This window comes from Chiloscyllium punctatum, chromosome 11, assembly GCF_047496795.1.
Source record: "Chiloscyllium punctatum isolate Juve2018m chromosome 11, sChiPun1.3, whole genome shotgun sequence".
Classification (NCBI taxonomy): Eukaryota; Metazoa; Chordata; class Chondrichthyes; order Orectolobiformes; family Hemiscylliidae; genus Chiloscyllium; species Chiloscyllium punctatum.
In genome coordinates this window covers 116,462,704-116,484,851 of record NC_092749.1, presented here as the reverse complement: position 1 = coordinate 116,484,851, position 22,148 = coordinate 116,462,704, and the positions used below count along the sequence as shown (strand labels likewise).

Below are 22,148 nucleotides of genomic sequence, written 5' to 3'. Positions count from 1 at the left end.
AGAGTTAGGAGTATTGATATGCATAGGGATCTGGGTGTGCAGGTCCACAGATCACTGAAGGTGGCAGCACAGGTAGATAAGGTAGTAAAAAAAGGCCTGTGGAATGCTTGCCTCCATTGGAAGGGGCATTGAGTATAAGGATAGACAAGTTATGCTGCAGTTTTATAGAATTTTAGTTAGGCCACACATGGAATATTATATACAGCTCTGGTCACCACATTACCAGACGGATGTAGATGCTTTGGAAAGGGTACAGAAAAGGTTTATCAGGATGTTGCCAGGTACAGGGGATTTTAGCTATGAACAAAAGATGGATAGACTGGGTTTGTTTTCACTGGAACACAGGAAATTGAGGGGTGACCTAATGGAAATTTATAAGACTGTAAATGGCATGAAGAGAGTGGAAAGTATGTGGTTTTGTCCCCAGGGTGGAGGAGTCAATTTCTCAGGGACACAGGTTCAAGGTGCAAGGGGAGAAATTCAAAAGAGATGTGCGAGGCAGGTTTTCACACAAAGGGTGGTGAATGCCTGGAACACATTTCCAGAGATAGTGGTGGAAGCAGTCACAATAACAGTGTTCAAGAACCATCTAGACGAGCACACAAAGAGGAAGGGAACAGAGGGATATGGACCCTGTAAATGAAAACAGTTTTAGTATGGAAGGGCAAAATGCAGCGGCACATGCTTGAAGGGCGGAAAGGCCTGTTCATGGGCTGTATTGTTTTTGTTCTTTGGTGGAAAAACACAGCAGATCTGGCATTATCTATGGAGGGAAGGCAGAGTTAATGTATTTTATCCAGTGACCCTTCTTCACAACCAGCTGACTACCTTCATATTAAATTTGCTCTGCATCTACGAAGTCTTAGGTTTTTATCCATGTAATCTACCCAGCCCCAACGGACCAAAAGTAGCTAAAACATTTGCTAGTCTGGGCTACCTGTGCCATGGAGCATCAGTAGTCTCTTTAAAATCTTAAAACGAACTTCACAGTGATTGCACAGACCACACATTGCTGACTCAAATGAATTTTGGATCTTTCAGTTTGCAGTTTATCTATCAAATTAACCACAATACCTCCTGAGACTATAACAGTCAAGCAACATAAGAGATAAACAGAAATCAGACTCAGTTGCCAGACTTTAAGAGCAGAAGCCACAAGTTAAACATTATAACGGTAAGCCATGCAAAAAGGTGGTTCTCAAGGTTATAGAGTCATAGAGCTGTACAGCATGGAAACAGACCCTTCGGTCCAACCCATCCATGCCGACCAGATATCACAACCCAATCTAGTCCCACCTGCCAGCACCCGGCCCATATCTCTCCAAACCCTTCCTATTCATATACCCATCAAAATGCCTCTTAAATGTTGCAATTGTACCAGCCTCCACCACATCCTCTGACAGCTCATTCCATACACGTACCACCCTCTAAGTGAAAACGTTGCCCCTTAGGTCTCTTTTATATCTTTCCCCTCTCACCCTAAACCTATGCCCTCTAGTTCTGTACTCCCCAACCCCAGGGAAAAGACTTTGCCTATTTACCCTATCAATGCCCCTCATAATTTTATAAACCTCTATAAGGTCACCCCTCAGCCTCCGATGCTCCAGGGAAAACAGCCCCAGCCTGTTCAACCTCTACCTATAGCTCAAATCCTCCAACCCAGGCAACATCCTTGTCAATCTTATCTGAACCCTTTCAAGTTTCACAACTTATTTTCGATAGGAAAGAGACCAGAATTGCATGCAATATTCCAACAGTGGCCTAACCAATGTCCTGTACAGCCGCCACATGACCTCCAAACTCATGTACTCAATACTCTGACCAATAAAGGAAAGCATACCAAACGCCGCCTTCACTATCCTATCTACCTGCAACTCCACTTTCAAGGAGCTATGAACCTGCACTCCAAGGTCTCTTTGTTCAGCAACACTCCCTAAGACCTTACCATTAAGTGTATAAGTCCTGCTAAGATTTGCTTTCCCAAAATGCAGCACCTCGCATTTATCTGAATTAAACTCCATTTGCCACTTCTCAGCCCATCGGCCCATCTGGTCCAGATCCTGTTGTAATCTGAGGTAATCACTGTCCACTGCACCATAATTTTGGTGTCATCTGCAAACTTACTAATTGTACCTCTTATGCTCACATCCAAATCATTTATGTAAATGACAAAAAGTAGAGGACCCAGCATCGATCCTTGTGGCACTCCACTGGTCACAGGCCTCCAGTCTGAAAAACAACCCTCCATCACCACCCTCTGTCTTCTACCTTTGAGCCAGTTCTGTATTCAAATGGCTAGTTTTCCCTATATTCCATGAGATATACCCTTGCTAATCAATTAGTTGATGGTAAAAATTTGTCCATGCTGAAATGTATCCTAAATTTGATACATCCCAATTAAATTTTAAGGAAACAAAGATTAGATATTTAAAACAACTTACATTATTCTGCTGTAGCACATGCAGCACTCGGGTGACGTTGTTGAGAGCATGTACCCTGGTAGTGCCACGTTCTTTGGTCTATTGGAGGAAAGAAAAGTTTTTAAAAAGGAAACGTGAGAAACTCTCTTTCAAAATTCCATGGATTCTGGAATGGCATTTACAGATTGAAGGGTTGTAAATTTAACTTCATCTAAAAATGGGAAGACAAAAAAACAGGGAACATATAAACCTGTTAGTTTGAACAAATAAAATTACAGAACAGGAACAGGCCCTTTGGCCCTCCAAGCCTGCATTGATCCAGATCCCCTATCTAAACCTATCGCCTATTTTCTAAGAGTCTGTATCCCTTTGCTCCCTGTTCATTCATGTGTCTGTCTAGATACCGAGTCATAGAGTCATAGAGTCATAGAGATGTACAGCATGGAAACAGACCCTTCGGTCCAAATCGTCCATGCCAACCAGATATCCCATCCCAATCTAGTCCCACCTGCCAGGACCTGGCCCATCTCCCTCCAAACATTTCCTATTCCTATACTCACTTCAGATGCCTTTTAAATGTTGCAACTGTACTAGTCGCCACCACTTCCTCTGGCAGACCACACTTTTTAAATGACGCTATCATTCCTGCATCTACCATCTCCGCTGGCAATGTGTTCCAGGCACCCACCACTCTCTGCATGAAGAACTTTCCATGCCTAACTCCCCTAAAACTTTTCCCCATTCACCTTGAACTTGTGATCCCTAAGAATTGAGTCCCCCACTCTGGAAAAACCTTCTTTGCTCTCCACCCTGTCTATACCTCTGATAATTTTGTAGACCACAGTCAGGTTCTCCCCTCAACTTCCTGTTTTCTAATGAAAATAAGCCTAATCTACTCAACCTCTCTTCATAGCTAGTGCCCTCCAGACCAGGCAACATCCTGGTGAACCCCCTCTGCACTGTCTCCAAAGCATCCACATCATTTTGGTAATGTGGCGACCAGAACTGTACACAGTATTCCAAATTTGGTCGAACCAAAGTCTTATACAAATGTAACATGACCTGCCAGGTCTTAAATTCAATACCCCGTCCCATGAGGAAAAGCAAGTGTCTGCCTTCTTGACCATCCTACTGACCTGCATTGCCACTTTCAGGAAAAAATGGACCTGAACACCCAGATCTCTTTGTACATCGATTTTCCCCAGGACTTTTCCATTTACTGATTAGTTCACTCTAGAATTGGATCTTCAAAAATGCATCACCTTACATTTGCCTGGATTGAATTCCATATATCATTTCTCTGCCCAACTCTCCAATCTATCTATATTCTACTGTATTCTTTGACAGTCGTCCCCTTTTACTATCTGACTACTCTAATCTCTGTCATCTGCACACTTGCTAATAGACCACCCATACCTTCATCCAAATGTTTTTTATATTACAAATAACAGTGGTTATAACACAGATCCCTGTGGAACACCACTGGATACAGTTCTCCATTTTGAGAAACTACTCTCTGTCTCCTGTTGCCCAGCCAGCTCTCTATACATCTAGCTAGTACACCTTGGACCCCATGTGACTTCAGTCTACCATGGGGAACCTCATCAAATGCCTTACTTAAGTCCATATATATTACACCTATAGTCATTCCCTGATCAATCACTTTGTCACTTCCTCAAAGAATTCTATTAAGTTAGTAAGACATGAATTTTCCTGCACAAAACCATGCTGCCTATCACTGATAAGCCCATTTTCTTCCACATGGGAATGAATCCTATCCTTCAGTATCTTCTCCCACATAGAAAATGTGAACTTACCTTCAAACAGCTACTCCCAAAATACATTCCCCAGCTCCTGCCAAATTTTGGTATAGTTGGCCTTCCCCCAGTTTAGCACTTTTCCTTTTGGACCACTCTTGTCTTTATCCATGAGTATTCTAATACCTAGGGAACTGTGATCACTATTCGCAAAGTAGTCCCCTACTGAAACTTCAACCTCCTGGCCGGGCTCATTCCCCAACACCAGGTCTAGTATGTCATCAGTAATAGGGAAAATATAAGAATCTACAATGAAGAATGTGAAATTATTCCGATTGTGTTATGACACAACCAGACAGGCAAATCACATCAGTCTTTCTACCCCCCATATTCGCAACACAGTAAAATTTAAATCTTCGAAGACCCTCAAAATTGACTACAATGTTTTGAACCAGACTTTTGAATAACCAATCCCAAACTCTATGAATAATCAATCCCAGACATCAGCTTGTGACTTAAACAAAAGACTTAGCAATTTTTTAACAGTATAGTAAATTTAGCACAGCAAAAGTTAAACAAAGTCATCTAATGAGTTTAGCTATAAACCAAAAAACCTTTGATTTCAGCCCCATTCACACAAAAGACAGATGCACAAACACACAATTAAGAAATAAATACAAGAAAATAAAAAACTGAACAGATAACTTAAGTGGTTTTCACAACGTGTTGTTCCACAGGCATAGATGGCAGTTTCTTGAATGATTTTTCTAAAAATATTGATCAGGATAACCTTTACACTTCATTCAGATAAAGGCAGTTACACTTATTACTTAATTTTCTGTTCAAAGTTTGGGACAAGATTTGTAGCTCGGGTGCTCGTTGTTGTTGTGGTTCTGTTAGCCAAGCTGGGAATTTGTGTTGCAGACGTATCATCCCCTGTCTAGGTGACATCCTCAGTGTTTGGGAGCCTCCTGTGAAGCGCTTCTGTGATGTTTCCTCCGGCATTTATAGTGATTTGTATCTGCCGCTTCTGGTTGTCAGTTCCAGCTGTCCGCTGCAGCGGCCGGTATATTGGGTCCAGGTCGATGTGCTTATTGATTGAATCTGTGGATTCAATTTTCTATTCTGAGATTCCAAAAGCTGCTCTTGGGAGGTTAGGCAGGAAGCGTTCAAACCTTAATGCTGTAGCATCTATATGCGGATTCCTTTTTACAGAAAAAAGTCCAAAACCTGATTCAAACTCTGATCACTCCCTGACAGACTAACCATTCCCTCCATGGAGATACCAGTTACCATTCAACAGCTGCCACCTGTTTGCGCATAATGTCTTTTTTAGACTGGTTGGAACCAATTCCCAGGTATTGATTTTGTTAGTAGCCAACTTCTATTATCTCTTTAAACATAATGCTCTCCCCTCGTGATGAAGCACTTGCAGAACCTCAATCAGGAACCAACCAGTAATTAACTTCCATGCTTGACCTCACGAATAAACAAAATCTTTTTGGCCTGTTTTCCTTTTCACATAAGCTGTTACTCACAACCCTAAAGTCGCCATTTGCTCACAGTTCCCAGATCCAAACCAAAACTTGATAAAAGAATAAAATGAAAATAGTGAAAGATCAGCAAGGGCTCTAACAATTGAACAAAGTCAACACTGATTTATGAAAACATGGAGTCAAAATGGGCAATTCAGCCACTGAAACCTGACCCGCCATTTTATGCAATCATGGCTGATCTCTTCTTGGCCTCCACTCCATTTTCCTGTCCATTCACCATAACCCTTCAACACATTACTAAATAAAAATCTGCCTATCTCCACCTTAAATTTACTCAATGGCACAGCATCCAATGCACTCTGGATAGTGAATTCCACAGATTCACAACATTAAGAGAAGTAATTTCTCCTCATTTGTTTTAAATCAGCTACCCCTTGTCTTAAAACTACAACCTCTGATCCTAGATTGCCCTAAAAGAGGAAACATTGTTTCTACATCTCCACAAACACCTGATGAAGGAGCAGCACTCTGAAAGCTAATGCTTCCAATTAAACCTGTTGGACTATAACCTGGTGTTGTGTGATTTTTAACTTTGTACACCCCAGTCCAACGCCGGCACCTCAAAATCATTTCTACATCTAATTTGTCAATCCCCTTTAGCATCTTAAAGGCCTCAGTTAGATCCCCTGTCATTCTTCTTAACCCCAGACAACCTGCCTAAACTGCTCAATTATTCTTCATAAAACATACAACGCATCTCTGGAATCAATCTAGTGAACCTCCTCCGAGCTGCCTCCCATCCTTCCTTGAATATGGGGACCAAACCTGTATGCAAAATTTCAGGTGTAGTCTCATAAGACTGTAAGAAAAAGGACAGAGTTAGGCTATTCAGCCCTTTTGTGTCTGGTCTGCCATTTGACCATTGCTAATATGCTTCTCAGCACCATTCTCCTGCCTTCTCCTTGCAACCTTTAATCATCTTTCTAATCAATACACTCAATGATTTGGCCACCACATCTTTCTGTGGCAATGAGTTCCACAAATTCGCTATCCCCTGACTGAAAATTCTTCCTCATCTTAATTCTCAACACTTGTCTCGTCACTCTGAGGCTGTGCCTTTGGTCCTCATCTCGCCTCATAGTAGAAACATTATCTTCACATCCACTCTATGGTCTGTGGTCAGCAAAGTTTTGGAAAGAATTCTAAGGGATAGGATGTATGACTATTTGGCAAAGCATAGTGTGATTAAAGGCAGTCAGCATGGCTTTGAGAGGGGCAGGTCATGCCTCAAAAATCTTATTGAGTTCTTTGAGGTGGTGCCAAGGCAGGTCGATGATGGTCGAGCAGTGTATATGCACTTCAGCAAGGCATTTGATAAGGTTCCCCATGGTAGGCTCATTCATAAAGTCAGGAAGTATGGGATACAGGGAGATTTGGCTATCTGGATCCAAAATTGGTTGGCTGACCGAAGGCAGAGAGTGGTTGTAGATGGAAGTATTCTGTCTGGAGGTCAGTGTTGAGTGGGGACCTGAAGGGCTCTGTTCTTGGGCCTCTGCTCTTTGTAGTTTTTATAAATTACTTGGATGAGGAGTTGAGGGGTGGGTTAGTAAATTTGCAGATGACACAAAGGTTGGAGGTGTCATCGATAGTATAGAGGGCTACTGCAGGCTGCTTAGCGACATAGACACGATGCAGAGCTGGGCTGAGAAATGGCAGATGGAGTTCAACCCAGATAAATGTAAAGTGATGCATTTTGGAAGGTCCAACTCAAATGCTGAATATAGGATTAAAGACAGGATTCTTGGCAGTGTGGAGGAACAGAGGGATCTGGGTGTGCAGTACATACATCCCTCAAAGTTGCCACCCAAGTGAATAGGGTTGTTAAAAAAGCATATGGTGGGACTCAGCAAGATGGCGGTGATTCTGTAGGACTGCTGTGGACAGCTCTGCCTAACAGCCAAGGCATACCAGTGTTTTTTTTTGCCATCCCTGGCCAACTTATGTGGTGGAAATATTAATTTAAAACCTTACAGAACACAAATTTGTTAATATTTGGGAGTGGGAAGGATGCCAAAGGGAAAAGGAGCAAGCAAACAGCAGCAGGGAGGACACTCCCCTACAGCACCTACAACACCAGAGACTGCAGCAGGAGCAGCCTCTCCTGAACCCAACAGGGACCTGACAGACTCACAGGAATTGGCTGCGGCTATGGAGAGACTTACCTTGAAAGTTGCGGCTGCGATTGAGGAAATCCATGGGGAGATTCATGCCCAGGTCCAACCTCAATGGAATCAATTTAGGTAAAGGGCAGTACAGAGAGATCTGGGTGTTCTTGTACACCAGTCAATGAAGGCAAGCATGCAGGTACAGCAGGTAGTGAAGAAGGCTAATCACATGCTGGCCTTCATAACAAGAGGGACTGAGTATAGAAGCAAAGAGGTGCTTCTGCAGCTGTACAGGGCCCTGGTGAGACTACACCTGGAGTACTGTGTGCAGTTCTGGTCTCCAAATTTGAGGAAAGACATTCTGGCTATTGAGGGAGGGCAGCGTAGGTTCATGAGGTCAATTCCTGGAATGGCAGGATTACCTTACACTGAAAGACTGAAGCGACTGGGTTTGTATACCCTTGAGTTTAGAAGACTAAGAGGGGATCTGATTGAGACATATAAGATTATGAAAGGATTGGACACTCTGGCAGCAGGAAACATGTTTCCGCTGATGGGTGAGTGCCGAACCAGAGGACACAGCTTAAAAATACGGGGTAGACCATTTAGGACAGAGATGAGAAGAAACTTCTTCACCCAGAAAGTGGTAGCTGTGTGGAATGCTCTGCCCCAAAGGGCAGTGGAGGCCCAGTCTCTGGATTCATTTAAGAAAGAATTGGATAGAGCTCTCAAAGATAGTTGAATCAAGGGTTATGGAGATAAGGCAGGAACAGGATACTGATTAGGAATGATCAGCCATGATCATATTGAATGGCGGTGCAGGCTCGAAGGGCTGAATGGCCTACTCCTGCACCTATTGTCTATTGTCTATTACATCCATGCTGCAGAAGCATAAGCAGGAGTTCCAGGGCCTCGGGGAGCGGCTGGAGGAGGTGGAGAGTCAAACTAAGGCCTCGGAAGCTTTGATGGAATCCTCATCTAGTCGGATCCAGGTGCTGCAGCGAGAGGTGCGTGCCTTGCGAGACTATATCGACGACCTCGAAAGTCGAGGCCGGAAGATAAATCTTTGAATTTTCGGGCTCCATGAAGGTGAGCAGCCAGTCAGTTTCTTTGAAAACTGGCTGCCAAAGTTTTGGGACCTTCACATCAAGTCCAGCAGGCTTCAGATTACACTGCACAGGTCAGGGCTGGTGCAGCATCCCCACCCGGTCCTAGTGCACTTCCACTCATACAAGGACAAGCAAAAGGTCATAGAAGCTTCCAGATCCCTGAGAAAAGATCCACAGGCGCTGCTGTACAAGGGGTCAAAAATCATGTTTTTCCAGGATTTTTCAGCAGCTGTAATCCGAAAGAGGAAGTCCTTCGATGAAGTTAAAAAGAGGCTGAGGAACCTGGGCATCCAGTACTCCATAAGATAACCCGCAGTACTTTGTTTCAGCCGTGAGAACTCAGTTTATACATTTGACTCAGCGAATAAAGCTAAAATATTTGTGGACACTTTAAAATAGACGGATTGGCCTGAAGAATACGGTTAATGTTTGTTCTCTTTTCTATCTTTCCCCATGTTTTCCCTTCCTTTTTTTTATTCCTTTCTTTCTCCCTAATAATTTCCTTTTTGGAAAGGGGGTAAAAAGACTTTGGAATAAGTTGTTCCAATTTTTTTTAATAACTGGATTTTCTGATGGGAAATTTTGTGGATGTTCTTTGTTGTGTATCTCCCTTTTTTTGGTTGTTCTGCTTCTCTTTTAGTCACAAGTAGGAGTGTCATGAAGCCAGGGATGGGTGGAGGGCTCGTCCTGACTTTGTCTTTTGATTTAAGGATCATCTCCTTTTTTTTTCTGGCCTAAGGCTGGGGCACAGTCCAGATGTGAAGGAGCTGTGAAGGAGGGGATGGGTAGGGTGAGTGCCCCTATGGACACGGGGAAGAGTCTTCCATTCAGGGTTTTATAGTTGGTTTTCTTTGTAGTTTTTTGGTAGTAATAGTTATTAATAGTTATGATAGAGTAGTTTTTGTATATACAGTTTTTTGATTCTATGAGTCTTTATTTACTTATGCTCAGCACTTTGTAAGCAGGGTTCTCCCTCCAAGGGGTTCAAGGGTGTCTGAAAAGGGATATGGCGAAGTGTCTTATTAAATAGTGCACCTGGAACATTAAGGGAAGTCATTCGCCTGTTAAAAGGAGAAAAGTGCTTTCTAGCCTTAAGAGGGAAAGGGTTAATATCGCTTTGTTGCAGAAAATCCATCTCGATGGGAACTCCTGAAATTACAACAGGGGGCTATGACCGGGTATTCTTTTTGTCCTTTACTACTAAAAGTGGGGGAGTGGCAATACTTATCCAGAAAAATCTTCCGTTCACATTATTAGAGCAGGTGAAAGATGAGCAGGGACAGTTTGTGACACTTAAAGCCCTGATACATGGGGAGGAGTATAGCATTTTAAACATCTACTGTCCTCCGGCGCATCCCCTCAAACTTTTGATTAGTGCTTTCTCTAAGCTGAGTGCTTTTGGAACACGGCACATTATTATAGGGGGGGATTTTAAATGTCTTTTGGATCTGACAGTGGACAGGATGCCTTGTGGGACCCAAACTATTTCTTCGTAGGCCAAGCAGGTTGTTGACTTATGCGGGGAGATGGGGCTGGTGGATACTTGGAGATGTCTTCACCCTACCGGCAGGGACTTCACCTTTTTTCCAAATGCACATAAATGTCACACAAGGATTGACCTCTTACTGACTCCCTCGGCCCTTGTGAATTCGATTATGGGTTGTAAAATTGGGAATATAGCTATCTCTGATCATGCAACAGTATATTTGGAGGTTAAGGCCAAGAGTGAAGGGCTAGGTTTGCAGCACTGGTGTTTGGACCTTTTTCTCCTGAAGGATTCCAAATTTATAGAATACATTTTGAAGGAGTTTCAGGAATTCTTGACTATCAACTCAGGCACAGCTAGTAGTGCATCCATGCTAGGGGAGACTGCGAAGGCCTTTGATAGGGGATTAGTTATTTCCTATTCGGCTAGCTGGAAATGACAGAAGGAGGAATAGCAGTATCTACTTGAGATGCGGTTGAAAGCCACGGAGGCAGCACATTTTGCGCAGCCTTCAGTGACTAAGCTACCGCGGATCACAGCCCTTTGGGCTGCCTTGAATTCAATACTGACACAAAACGCAAAGAAAGAACTTGTTTTTGCTAAACAGAGGCTGCACGAATATGGGGATAGGCCAGAGAAGTATTTAGCGTACCTGACTAGGAAAAAGCATGCTCCCCAATCCATTACTGCAATCAGAGACAGAGCCGGGGTCCGTACAGATGATGCTAAAAAGATTAATGAGGTTTTTCGGAACTTTTATTCTGAATTGTATTGGTCTGAAGGTTGCGAAGACAGGACTGCTAAAATAAAGACCTTTTTTTTTAAGAACCTGGACCTCCCAGGGGTAACCTTGGAACAGGCCTTTCTCCTTCATGCCCCCTTGACAGTTCAGGAAATACAGGAGGCAGCTAGGCAACTTCAGAGTGGGAAAACGCATGGCCCTGATGGTCTTCTGGGTGAGTTTATAAGGAGTTTATAGGGATTCTGTCAGGACCGATGTTGGAGATGTACAATCACTCCAAATGCATGAACACCTTCCACCATCTTTGAGAGAAGCTAATATTTCCTTAATTCTTAAGAAGGGGAAGGTTCCTGAGGATTGTGCCTCATACAGGCCCATCTCTCTATTAAATTCAGATTTCAAGATTCTGTCCAAGATCCTGGCGCTGAGATTGGAAAGGGTGTTGTCCCATATTATTAAAGAGGACCAGACAGGCTTTATAAGGGGCCATAGGTCCTCTAATAATATTAGAAGGTTGCTGAATGTGGTCCAAGTTTATCAGCAACAACTGATTCAAGAGTTGGTGATTTCCTTAGATGAAAAGAAAGCATTTGACTGAGTGGAATGGCCGTATCTTTTTTATGTCTAAGAACAGTTTGGGTTGGGTGGAGTCTTTGAGAGGTGGGTGGAGGTTTTATATCGCCACCCACTGGCCGCGGTCATCACCAACGGGGTGAAGTCTGAGAATTTTACAATTTGTCAGGGTAGTCTGCAAGGCTGTCCCCTCTCACCATTGTTGTTGGTGATAGAACCGCTGGCAGAGGCTATTCGTCAAAACATCCACATAACCGCTCCGGAAGTGGGATTGAGGGCACACAAGATTACATTGTACGCTGATGATGTCCTTCTGTTTTCATCAAACCCAATCACCTCCATACCCCATTTGATACAATATATCAATTCATTTGGGGCTATTTCAGGATATAAGATTAACTTTGCAAAATCAGAGGCTATGCCTTTGGGGGAACCTTCAGGATGTGCCAGAAGTTGAAGGTGGCTCTAAGTTCCTTTTAAGTGGTCACGGGCAGGGTTTCGAACCTAGACATTTTTATTACTCCCAAGTTTGATCTGTTACTTGGGACTAACCTTGCTCATTTGCTCGACCATATTAGGCGAGATCTCCAGAGATGGGAGGCTCTTCCAATTTGATGGCTGGGCCAAATATCTCTCATTTAGATGAATGTTCTTCCTCGTTTGCTTTATCCCATACATATGCTCCCTATAATGTTTCCCAGGTCAACGCTGTGGAAACTTATGGGGTGGCTTGGTTTCTTTGTCTGGCATCGTGGACGACCTCACATCAAACTTACTAAATTGCAGCTGCCTCAAGGAGGGGGAGGAGTTGATTGCCTAGACATCAGAAGGTATCAATTGAGTTTCCTGTGGTCCTTTGTCAGCGATTGGGTAGGTAACGATCCAAACTCACTATGGCTGGATATTGAGACCTCTCAAGCAAAGTGCCCTCTTATTAACCTATTGATCATGGATAAGATGAGGACAGTTATGGACCACTGCCGGAACCCCATTGTCATTAGTACAGTCAAGGCATGCAGGGTGATGCATCAGAGCGAGGGTTGTTTATCCAAGACTTCGCCAGTTACACCTATAGTTGGCATTCCAGGGTTCCAACCAGGGATGATGGAGTCAGGGTTCAAACTATGGACAATGAGAGGAGCTTCTAGTTTGGGAGACTTGTTTGAGGGGGAGGCTATGTCGTCTTTTTAGCAACTGAGCCACAAATACGGGTTGCCCAGCAAAGACCTTTTCTGTTTTTATCTGGTTAGGGATTTCATCCAGAAGAAGACTACGCTTCTCACTAAGCCCTATAAGCCCGATACAGAGAAGTTGTTGCTATGCTCCATAAGCACCCTTTCGGTTCGTGCCTTCTATCGCCTGCTGGGTGGCATGGCCTGGCAGGATATTAACCGGTTATGAGAGGTCCGGGAGCAAGAGCTGGGAGTGGAGAGCTCTTCTGAAACATGGGAGAACATGTGGGAGAATAGTCAAAAGATCTCAATCTGTAACAGGACATGTGATACGCAGTTAAAAGTTCTGCTCAGGGCTCATCTGGCACCAGACGGTTTGGAGAAGTTTAAAAAAGGGGCATCTTCAGTGTGCCCCAAATGTAAAATAAGTGTAGGTATTGTTACCCATTGCTTCTGGACATGCCACAGGCTCCATGTTTATTGCTGTGGTGGGAGAGATAGGGAGGGTATTGAGGACTGAAGTCAAAGTAAACCCGATATCTCTCCTCTTAGGTCTACTGAATTTACCATCTTGAGATGGGCATGGGAAGAAATTATTTAATATTCTTGCACACTGTGCATGAAAGAATATTCTGATGAATTGAGTGTCTGAGAACCCACTGGGCTTGTTGGGATGGCAAAAGTTAATTATGGAGCACATTCCCTTGGACTTTTTCACAAGCATGGTGCACCACATAACAGACAATTTTTATTAGACATGGCAGCTCAACTTGAGTTATTTGGGTATAGATTTATCAGTTATCTTAACTAGGACGTTTGTTTAACCAGGATGATTAGATTTGTCAAGCCCTGGGCCCTGGAGGGGGTCACCCGAGTTAATACGGGTATATATACAATGTTCCCATTCCTTTGTTTGGGAGCCTTGCGTCAAGCATAGCTGTTCTGTACTTTGTGGGGTTATTTTTGCTTTTTTTTGGTGTTGTCTTGCAGTGTTAGGGTTTGCTTTGTATTATAGAGTAGGTTAGTAGTTAGTAGATAGTAGTTGTATTGTAATTTGTATTTTTTTCTTTTTATTATACTGATATTTGTGATTGATTGTTTTTTTCAATAATTTTATGTGTTTGTAAAGTTAAAAAAAATTGCTAATAAATATATTTACAAAAAAAAGCATACGGTGTTTTGGGGATCTAGTTTAAGAGCCGCGAGGTTCTGCTGCAGCTCTACAAGTCACTGGTGAGACCATACTTGGAATATTGTGTCCAGTTCTAGTCGCTCTACTTTCGAAAAGATAGAGGGTGCAAAGAAGGTTTACCAGGATGCTGCCTGGACTGAAGGGCTTGCCTTATGAGGAAAGGTTGAATGAGCTCGGACTTTTCTCTCTGGAGAGAAGGAGGAAGAGAGGAGACCTGATCAAGGTGTACAAAATAATGAGTGGAATAGAGAGAGTCAATAGCCAGAGACTTTTCCCCAGGGCAGGATTGACTGGTACGAGGAATCATAGTTTGAAGATATTAGGAGGAAGGTATAAAGGAGACGTCAGAGGTAGGTTCTTTACACAGAGAGGTATGAATGCATGGAATGCGTTGCCAGCTGTAGTGATGGAAGCAGAGTCATTGGGGACATTTAAGCAACTGCTAGACATGCACATGGATAGCAGTAATTTGAGGGGTGCGTAGGTTAAGTTGTCATATTTTACAATAGGAGTAAACCTCGGCATAACATCGTGGGCCAAAGGGCCTGTTCTGTGCTGTACTTTTCTATGTTCTATCTATGTTCTATGTTCTATCCAGGTCTCTCAGTATTCTGTAAGTTTCAATTAGATTCCTCACTTCATCTTTCAAAACTCTTATCAAATACAGACCCAGGGTCCTCAACCAGTCCTCATACGAAAAGACCTCCATCCCCAGGATCATTCTTGTAAACTTCCTCTGGACCCCCTCAAATGCCAGCACATCCCTCCTTAGATACAGGGCCCAAAACTGCTCACAATATTCCGGATGTGGTCTGACCACAGTCTTATACAGCCTCAGCAGCACTATTTCCCACTAGTGTTTTGTACAGTTGTAGCAACACTTCCCTAAGTTTATATGCTACTCCTTTAGCGATAAATGCCAAAATTCCATTTGTCATCTTTATTAACACTCTACACACATATTAGTTTACTGTGAATCATGCACAAAGACACACAGATCCTTCTGCACTGAAGCATTCTGAAGTTTCTCCACTCAGATAGTAAGTTGCTTTTCTGTTCTTCTGACCAAAACGGATAACCTCAAAAACTTATCCATGTTAACCTGCCAAATGTTGGCCTATTCACTTAACTTATCCACATCCACTTGGAAAATTCTTATTTCTTCATTGTAACTTACAGATGACACCAAATAGGTGGAAAAGTAAGTATGACTGGAGTACCTTCTACCCTTGCAGCTAAGTCTCCCTCTCCAAGACGGTGGCAGAGTAACAGGGCGGAGCTGAGGCTTGTCCATGCCTGTCTGCTTTCCTTCTCTTTTGTTTTATTTATTTCTTTTTGCTTTTGCTCTTTTCTCTTTATTTTCTTTAAAGCCTGGAAAGTGGCAAGTGAAGGCGGAGGCCTCCAGCAGCAGTAGCAGCAATGTCAGAACGAGCCAGACACAGCTCCAACCCAGCCCGGGGTCTCCTGACAAGCAAGGAGCAGGTCCCAGGCTTACTCCCCATCTCGAATCCACAGGCTGAACCAAAGCTCCAGGTCTGCAGCTCGGCCCGGGCTTCTAAAGGAGCATAAGCATCTGCGAAAGGGATGAATTGAGGACCCCAATGACCTCCAGCAGCAGCTGGAGGAGCTGTGAATGGGCAACAGAAGGTACGGAATCCGTGCACCCCCAGGCCCATGGCTCTAGCTCAGATGCAGCAATTGCAATTGTGGTGGTGGAGGCCTGATACAGAGACCCCAGAGCCTGTTACAGAGATCCTAGGGACCATTACAGACACCCCAGAGCAAATCACAGAGACCCAAGAGCCCACTTCGGAGATTCTAGCTGATTTCAAGCAGCAAATGGGGGAGCAATGAAGGACAAACAAGAAGAAAAGAGAAAGATGAAATCTATTGCAGCAATATTTTGCACGATATTCAGTGTTTCAAGATGGTGCTGGAGCATGGTAACACTTTGCATATAAACACATGAAAAAACACTTTTCATTGTATATTTATGTACATGTGACAATGAATCTAAACTGCATCTAATCTAAGTTATTAGCACAGTTTGTAAATAGTTAGGACCTGAGGACTGATCCCTGTGGAACCCACTAGTTACATCATGCTCAACAGAAAAACTCCATTTATCCATACACCCTACTTTCTATTGGTAAGCAAACAGAATAATGCAGGTTGTTCATTATAAAGTGCTTCATTAACGCAAATTAGATAGAATGTCAATGACAAATCATTTGGACACTGTTTGGATAATGCAAACATTCTACTGAACACTTATGACAACACAGTCTATTAGCGATCCTCTCCAGCACGATTTTCTATGGCGCGAGGTTGCAAAGGAACGCAACTGTCACGTTCTCTAAGAATGACCTGTAAATTACCCAACCCCATCTCATATTACCATATATACTACAATGACAAAATATCCATATTGCTTGTTATACCTTCAAAAGAACTCCAGCAAAGTAGCCAATCATGATTTATAAAACATAGAACATAGACATAGAACATAGAACAATACAGCACAGAACAGGCCCTTCGGCCCACGATGTTGTGCCGAACGTCTATCCTAGATTAAGCACCCATCCATGTACCTATCCAAATGCCGCTTAAAGGTCGCCAATGAATCTGACTCTACCACTCCCACGGGCAGCGCATTCCATGCCCCCACCACTCTCTGGGTAAAGAACCCACCCCTGACATCTCCCCTATACCTTCCACCCTTCACCTTAAATTTATGTCCCCTTGTAACACTCTGTTGTACCCGGGGAAAAAGTTTCTGACTGTCTACTCTATCTATTCCTCTGATCATCTTATAAACCTCTATCAAGTCACCCCTCATCCTTCGCCGTTCCAACGAGAAAAGGCCGAGAACGCTCAACCTATCCTCGTACGACCTACTCTCCATTCCAGGCAACATCCTGGTAAATCTTCTCTGCACCCTCTCCAAAGCTTCCACATCTTTCCTAAAGTGAGGCGACCAGAACTGCACACAGTACTCCAAATATGGCCTAACCAAAGTCCTGTACAGCTGCAACATCACCTCACGACTCTTGACTTCAATCCTTCATAAAACCATGCTGACTGTGTTGGATTGTATTCTGACTTCAAACATCCTGGTATTATTTTTTAATAATAAATTCTAATAATTTAAATTTACTGTCTGCAATGTCCTACTTTCTATCTTCCTTCCTTCTTTAATAAGGAATATTGTTACGTTAGCATTTATCTCACATCTAGGGCATTTTGGAAAATTATAATCAATGGATCCGCTAGCTGTGCTGCCACTTCATTTAAGACCAGAGTACAGAAGAACCTCAATTATCTAGCATTCGATTATCCGAATATCAGATTATCTGGCAAGATCGCATGGTCCCATGCTTGGCTAAACTACGTTATCCGGCCTTCAATTATCAGGAATTTGATTAATCCAACCAAATATTCCTTGCCTGCGTCCTTCAGATAATTGAGATTCCGTTGTACATAGGCCTGGCGACCATTCTAATTTTAATCCCAATCATTTACTCAGTATTTCTTCCCTAGTAGTGATGATTGGTCTAAGTTCCTCCCTTTCCATAATCCAGGATGAAGGACGGGAAAAATTTCTGGCTGTAACAGCTGCTCCTTCAGATGTTAAAGTCAGTGCACGAGAGAGAGAAAGAAACTGACACTGCCTTTACTGTTTGAATTCATGAATCACTGGGCATCGGAGTTCATCTGGGAAAATTAACAAACAGTGAGATTCACAACTGATCTTAGAGGAACTTTTGGGCGAAATTCACAGCACAGAATCAGATCAGTTAATTGTTGTTTTAAGTGTGGCCTACAAAAAGTCTGCAGTAGTGAGTAGAGTGGGTTCTTTCCTAATTATATGTTTTTAGAGATATGTCCCATAATTAAACTTAAAATATAAGCCATAACTATTAATTTAACCTGGGGCAGTGTTTGTAGAGGAGTAAGACGGTGTTACTTTCTGGGTCTGTAGATTGTTAAGGAGCAAAAATAGCCTTTGGTAGAGTGATATGTACTTCTTGTCAGATGTGGGAGTTGAAAGAGAGTCTAAGAGTTACTGTGGATTATATCTGCCATAAATGCTGCTGGCTGCGAATCTTATCAGATCAAATGGATCGGATGGAGGGACAGTTAGAAGCAATGAGGAATTTGCAACAGCAACAGTATCTGATGGATGGCAGTTATAGGAAGGGGGGGAAAAGTCTCAGATACAGTCACATACATGGGTTAACTCCAGGAAGGGTAAGAGAGGTAGGCAGCTAGAGCAGGAGTCTATTTGTGGATATATCCGTTTCAAACAGGAATGCTGTTTTGGAAAATGTAGAAGGTGATGGATTCTCAGGGGAATATAGCACAAATAGCCAAGTTTTTCAAACTGAGACTGGCTAATGCAAGAAAGGTACGTCGGGTTCCAAGAGATCAATCGTATTAGGGGATTCTCTAGTCCAAGGTACAGACAGACGTTTCTGTGGTCAGCAGCAAAAAATCAGAATGGTGTGTTGCTTCCCTGGTGCCAGGATCAAAGATGTCTCAGAGAGAGTGCAGAATGTTCTCTTGGGGGAAGAGGGGCCTGCAAGAGGTCATTGTCCACATTGGAACCAACGACATAGGAAGGGAAAAGGTTGAGATTCTGAAGGGAGATTACAGAGAGTTAGGCAGGAATTTAGAAAGGAGATCCTCGAGAGTAGTAATATCTGGATTACTCCCAGTGCTACGAGCAAGTGAGGGCAGGAATAGGAGGATAGAGCAGATGAATGCATGGCTGAGGAGCTGGTGTATGGGAGAAGGATTCACATTTTTGGATCATTGGAATCGCTTTTGGGGTGGAAGTGACCTGTACAAGAAGGACGGATTGCACCGAAATTGGAAGGGGACTAATATACTGGCAGGGAAATTTGACACAGCTGCTCGGGAGGATTTAAACCAGTACGGTTGGGAGTTGGGACCCAGGGAGATAGTGAGGAAAGAGGTTATTCTGAGATTGGTACAGTTGAGAACAGAAGCGACTCAAACAGTCAGGGCAGGCAGGGACAAGGTAGGACTAATAAATTAAACTGCATTTATTTCAGTGCAAGGGGTCAAACAGGGAAGGCAGATGAACTCAGAGCATGGTCAGGAACATGGGACTGGGATATCATAACAATTACAGAAACATGGCTCAGGGATGGACAGGACTGGTTGCTTAATGTTCCAGGACACAAATGCAACAGGAAGGATAGAAAGAGAGGTAAGAGAGGAGGGGGAGTAGCATTTTTGATAAGGGATAGCATTACAGCTGTGCTGAGGGGGGACGTTCCTGGAAATACATCCAGGAAGTTATTTGGGTGGAACTGACAGATCAGAAAGGGATGATCACCTTATTGGGATTGTATTATAAACCCCTGAATAATCAGAGGGAAATTGAGAAACAAACTTGGAAGGAGATCTCAGCTATCTGTATGAATAATAGGGTGGTTATGGTAGAAGAGTTTAACTTTCCAAACATAGACTTGGACTGCCATAGTGTTAAGGGTTTAGATGGAGAGGAATTTGTTAAGTGTGTACAAGACAATTTTCTGATTCAGTACGTGGATGTACTTGCTAGAGAAGGTGCAAAACTTGAACTACTCTTAGGAAATAGGGCAGGGCAGGTGATTGAGGTGTCAGTGGGAGAGCACTTTGGGGCCAGCGACCATAATTCTATTAGATTTAAAATAGTGATGGAAAACAATAGACCAGATCTAAAAGTTGAAGTTCTAAATTGGAGAAACGCCAATTTTGACGATATTAGGCAAGAACTTTCGGAAGCTGAATGGAGGCAGATGTTCGCAAGTAAAGGAATGGCTAGAAAATGGGAAGCCTTCAGAAATGAGATAACGAGAATCCAGAAAAAGTATATTCCTGTCAAGGTGAAAGGAAAGGCTGGTAGGTATAGGGAATGCTGGATGACTGATGAAATTGAGGGTTTGGTTAAGAAAAAGAAAGAAGCATATGTAAGGTATAGACAGGATAGATCGAGTGAATCCTTAGAACAGTATAATGGAAGCAGAAGTATACTTAAGAGGGAAATCAGGAGGGCAAAAAGGGGACATGAGGTAGCTTTGGCAAATAGAATTACGGAGAATCCAAAGGGCCTTTACAAATACATTAAGGACAAAAGGACAAAAGGGTAAGAATAGGGTCTCTCAACGATCAGCAAGGCCTTCTTTGTGTGGAGCCGCAGGAAATGGAGGAGATACTAAACTAGTATCTTGCATCAGTATTTACTGTGGAAAAGGACATGGAAAATATAGACAGTAGGGAAATAGATTGTGACACCTTGCAAATTGTCCAGATTACAGAGGAGGAAGTGTTGGATGTCTTGAAACGCATAAAGGTGAATAAATCCCCAGGACCTGATCAGGTGTAATCTAGAACTCTGTTGGAAGCTACAGAAGTGATTGCTGGGCCTCTTGCTGAGATTTGTATCATCGATAGTCACAGGTGAAGTGCCAGAAGACTGCAGGTTGGCAAACGTGGTGCCACTGTTTAAGAAGGGTGGTAAAGACAAGCCAGGGAACTATAGACTGGTGAGCCTGACCTCGGTGGTGGGCAAGTTGTTGGAAGAAATCCTGAGGGGCAGGATGTACATGTATTTGGAAAGGAAAGGACTGATTCGGGATAGTCAACATGGCTTTGTGCATGAGAAATCATGTCTCACAAACTTGATTGAGTTTTTTGAAGAAAGAGCAAAGAGGATTGATGAGGGCAGAGCAGTAGATGTGATCTGTATGGACTTCGACAAGGTTCCCCAAGGAAGACTGATTAGCAAGGTTAGATCTCATGGAATACAGGGAGAACTAGCCATTTGGATACAGAATTGGCTCAAAGTTGGAAGACAAGAGGGTGGTGGTGGAGGATTGTTTTTCAGACTGGAGGCCTGTGACCAGTGGAGTGCCACAAGGATCGGTGCTGGGCCCTCTGCTTTTTGTCATTTACATAAATGATTTGGATGCGAGCATAAAAGGTACTGTTAGTAAACTTGCAGATGATACCAAAATTGGAGATGTAGTGGACAGCGAAGAGGGATACCTCAGATTACAATAGGATCTTGACCAGATGGGCCAATGGGCTAAAAAGTAGCAGATGGAGTTTTAATTCAGATAAATGCGAGATGCTGCATCTTGGGAAAGCAAATCTTAGCAGGACTTATACACTTAATGGTATGGTCCAAGGGAGCGTTGCTGAACAAAGAGACCATGGACTGCAGGTTCATAGATCCTTAAAAGTGGAGTCGCAGGTAGATAAGACAGTGAAGGCAGCGTTTGGTATGCTTTCGTTTATTGGTCAGAGTACTGAGTACAGGAGTTGGGAGATCATGTTGCGGCTCTACAGGACACTGGTTAGGCCAATGTGGAATATTACGTGCAATTCTGGTCTCCTTCCTATCAGAAAGATGTTGTGAAACTTGAAAGGGTTCAGAAAAGATTTATAAAGGATGTTGCCAGCTATAAGGAGAGGCTGAACAGGCTGGGGCTGTTTTCCCTGGAGCGTCAGGGCTGAGGGCTGACCTTATGGAGGTTTACAAAATTATGAGGGGCTTGGATAGGGTAAATAGACAAAGTCTATTCCCTGGAGCGTCAGAGACTCCAGACTAGGGGCATAGGTTTAGGTAAGAGGGGAAAGATATAAAAGAGACCTAAGGGGCAGCTTTTTCACACAGAGGGTGGTACGGGCTTGAAATGAGCTGCCAGAGGATGTGGTGAAGGCTGGTACAATTGCAACATTTAAGAGGCATTTGGATGGGTATATGAATAGAAAGGGTTTGGAGGGATATGGGCCAGGTGCCAGCAGGTGGGACTAGATTGGGTTGGGATATCTGGTCAGCATGGACTATTTGGACCGAAGGGTCTGTTTCCATGCTGTACATCTCTATGACTCAATGACTCTATTATATGTTAAAATTAGGATGGTACTCGTGTTCTTCACCATGAATATTAAAGCAAAATATTGCCTTAATGACTGTGTCATATGCATGTCCACTATTAACTCCCCACTCTCATTCCCCA

The 22,148-nt window shown here is 43.2% G+C and overlaps 1 protein-coding gene across 12 annotated transcripts in view; it reads right to left on the bottom strand.

Annotated features, from left to right (window-relative positions):
* The window catches only part of LOC140483389 (utrophin-like), a 737,248-nt gene that overhangs the window by 587,102 nt on the left and 127,998 nt on the right, over positions 1-22,148 (bottom strand). For all 12 annotated transcript variants that reach the window (XM_072581625.1, XM_072581633.1, XM_072581634.1 and 9 more), the window contains one exon: positions 2,442-2,519. In XM_072581625.1, coding sequence (XP_072437726.1) covers positions 2,442-2,519 — 78 coding nt within the window. The remainder of the gene's footprint in view (positions 1-2,441; positions 2,520-22,148) is intronic.